This window comes from Suricata suricatta, chromosome 12, assembly GCF_006229205.1.
Source record: "Suricata suricatta isolate VVHF042 chromosome 12, meerkat_22Aug2017_6uvM2_HiC, whole genome shotgun sequence".
NCBI classification, from domain to species: Eukaryota; Metazoa; Chordata; class Mammalia; order Carnivora; family Herpestidae; genus Suricata; species Suricata suricatta.
Genome location: NC_043711.1, coordinates 439,499 through 441,676, shown reverse-complemented (window position 1 = coordinate 441,676; position 2,178 = coordinate 439,499). Strand labels below are relative to the sequence as shown.

At 59.7% G+C, this 2,178-nt stretch overlaps 1 protein-coding gene and 1 long non-coding RNA gene across 2 annotated transcripts in view; both read left to right on the top strand.

Moving 5' to 3' along the window:
* The first annotated feature begins 61 nt into the window (after positions 1 to 61).
* On the top strand, positions 62 to 1,587 carry LOC115275521. The gene is made up of 2 exons (XR_003901600.1): positions 62 to 442; positions 704 to 1,587. It is a non-coding gene; the product is annotated as an uncharacterized LOC115275521 (long non-coding RNA).
* Positions 1,588 to 1,885: 298 nt separating this feature from the next.
* Positions 1,886 to 2,178, top strand: part of ARID3A (AT-rich interaction domain 3A) — a 5,095-nt gene continuing 4,802 nt past the window's right edge. Inside the window, exons 1-2 of the mRNA XM_029916336.1 lie at positions 1,886 to 1,960; positions 2,094 to 2,154. Of these exons, the coding sequence (XP_029772196.1) occupies positions 1,886 to 1,960; positions 2,094 to 2,154 (136 nt within the window). The remainder of the gene's footprint in view (positions 1,961 to 2,093; positions 2,155 to 2,178) is intronic.

The following is a 2,178-nucleotide window of genomic DNA, read 5'->3' as shown; positions in this document are numbered from 1 at the left end:
CCCCCCCCCCCCCCCCCCCCCCCCCCCCCCCCCCCGCTCCCGCCGCTCGCCGGATGGGGCCTGTGACAGTGGCGCCCTGAAGCCACTCGTGGGTCCGGCCAGCGGGGGCGGAGCGTCGGGTCCGGATGGCTCTGCGGCCCGCCTTTAAGACGAACGAGCTGATTCAGGCTTCAGACTCGTCATGGGAAAAGCCGACCTCAGGGCCGTCGGTCTTCCTCAGTCAGTACTTGCCGAGCACCTGCCGTGCGTGCCTGTGCCCGCAGCCCGCAGCCCGCTGGGGTGGCAGAAGCAGGGCCCGCACCGACGCGTTTATGGCCACAGAGAGCTTTTCTCCCCCCCGCAGCCTGTGAGAGCCGCCAGGACTCGGCCACGAACTTGACCAGCCCCAATGGCAGCAACAGTATTAGCATGTCGGTGGAGATTAACGGGGTCATGTACACAGGTAGGACCCGCGGGGCCCCGTGCCCTTGGCCCGTCTCCCCGGTAACTCAGGGCCCCGGGTTGCCCCCCCTCCACCCCCTGCCAGCCGGCGGGAGCCCAGCCACGCAGGCAGTCTCCTTATGAGACCGCAGTGGGGTCGTCCACACAGCCTTCTGCGCTACGGACCCCCGTGTCCCCTCAGGTCCGTGGGCGACTTTGCTGGGGGTCACTGCTCAGGGCTCTCTGACCCCCTGACCTGTTTCTCCCCCTGTCCTCGCATTAGGAGTGCTGTTTGCCCAGCCGCCGGCGCCCGCACCGCCCCCAGCTCCCAGCAAAGGCGGCGGCGGCCGGGGAGGGAGCAGCGGGACCAGCGGCAGCGGCCAGGCCGGCCCGGCGGGCTTGTCCACACCCGCCACGTCTTCTACCTCAAATAATTCATTGCCTTAACCGCGCCACCCCCCACCTGCCACCCCCCACCCCCGCCTGGGCGAGGGGGTCGAGGTGGGCCAGGCAGGGGCCGGACGACGGAAGATACGGGTGGGGAGGGGAGGCGTCCACAAAGGAGCCACAGCTAAAGCCAAAAAGAGAAGAAAAATATATATACATATATATATAAAGAAAATTTAATAAAACAGGGGAAAACCAAGGAACACTTGAATTACTCAGGTTTCGGACATTCAGAGACATGATCGTGAGAACAGCGACGGAAGTCAGAAAGGAGAGGCATTTGTTCCGGGGTCCCACAGCCCTGCTGGACCAGCTGCCCGGGGTCTGGGGTCTGCTGGGACCAGTGGCCGTGGGAGGCCGATCCTGTTTACCTCATACATCTCTGCACTGTGTGTTTTCATTTTTGTCTGTTTTTTCCCTTCCTTTTTTTCTCCCATTCATCACACACCACACCCAGCTCCTTGTGTTGAATGAAACCCCTGAGCCACGAGCAGTAGAATTTTTTTCTCCTTGCTTTTAGAGAACTTTTTTTTTTTTAAAGAAACAGTGATACTCAAACTCTATAGGGTTTTTAAGAGGTTTTGGGGTTTTTGTTTTGTAAATAATCTATTTTATTCTTGGGGGAGGACTCAAACCTTAGGAAAAGGATATATATATCTATATATTTGTGTTCATTCAGGGAAACTGGGCTTGAAAATGCAAAAAAAAAAAAAAAAAAAAGAAAAAAGTAATACCCTTTTTATTTTCCCATAACTGATTCGGGTCCTTTGTGCGTTTCCTGCAGTGAGGTGGCGGCTGGCAGGCCAGGCCCGGCCCGGAGAGGCCGTGTACTCAGGTGTGGGCGCGGGCGGGGGTGCTGAGCGGCACCAACCGGGCACCGCGGCCCTGTCTCTGCTGTGCGGTGTGCGCCGGCCTTCCTGGCAGGCGGAGGCTGGAAGTCTTCGGTAGAAAGTGCAGGGCGAAGGGCCCCAGGGGTGGGGGGGGCCACCTGTCACCGCCCCACACTCCTGTCTCAGGGATGAATGTGGCCTGGGGGCTCTCTTGTGTGAAAGGGCTACTCTGGGAGATTATCCGTACTGGGGACAGGGACAGGGTGAGCCGGGCTTAGCTCAGGGCGAGGGTTTTGAGGCCATGGCATCCTGAACCCCCCCCCCCATTCTCTTCTCCTTAACTCTGTCTCCTCGTCCTCTCTGGCCCCTTTGGCTTGGGGCCACACTTCCCTGCAGGAACTAAAGTCACTGAATGGAGACCACACCGGGTCCCTGCAGGTCCAGTCCTGGTTAGAAGGTGGGTGTGGGGGGGCGGGGGGGG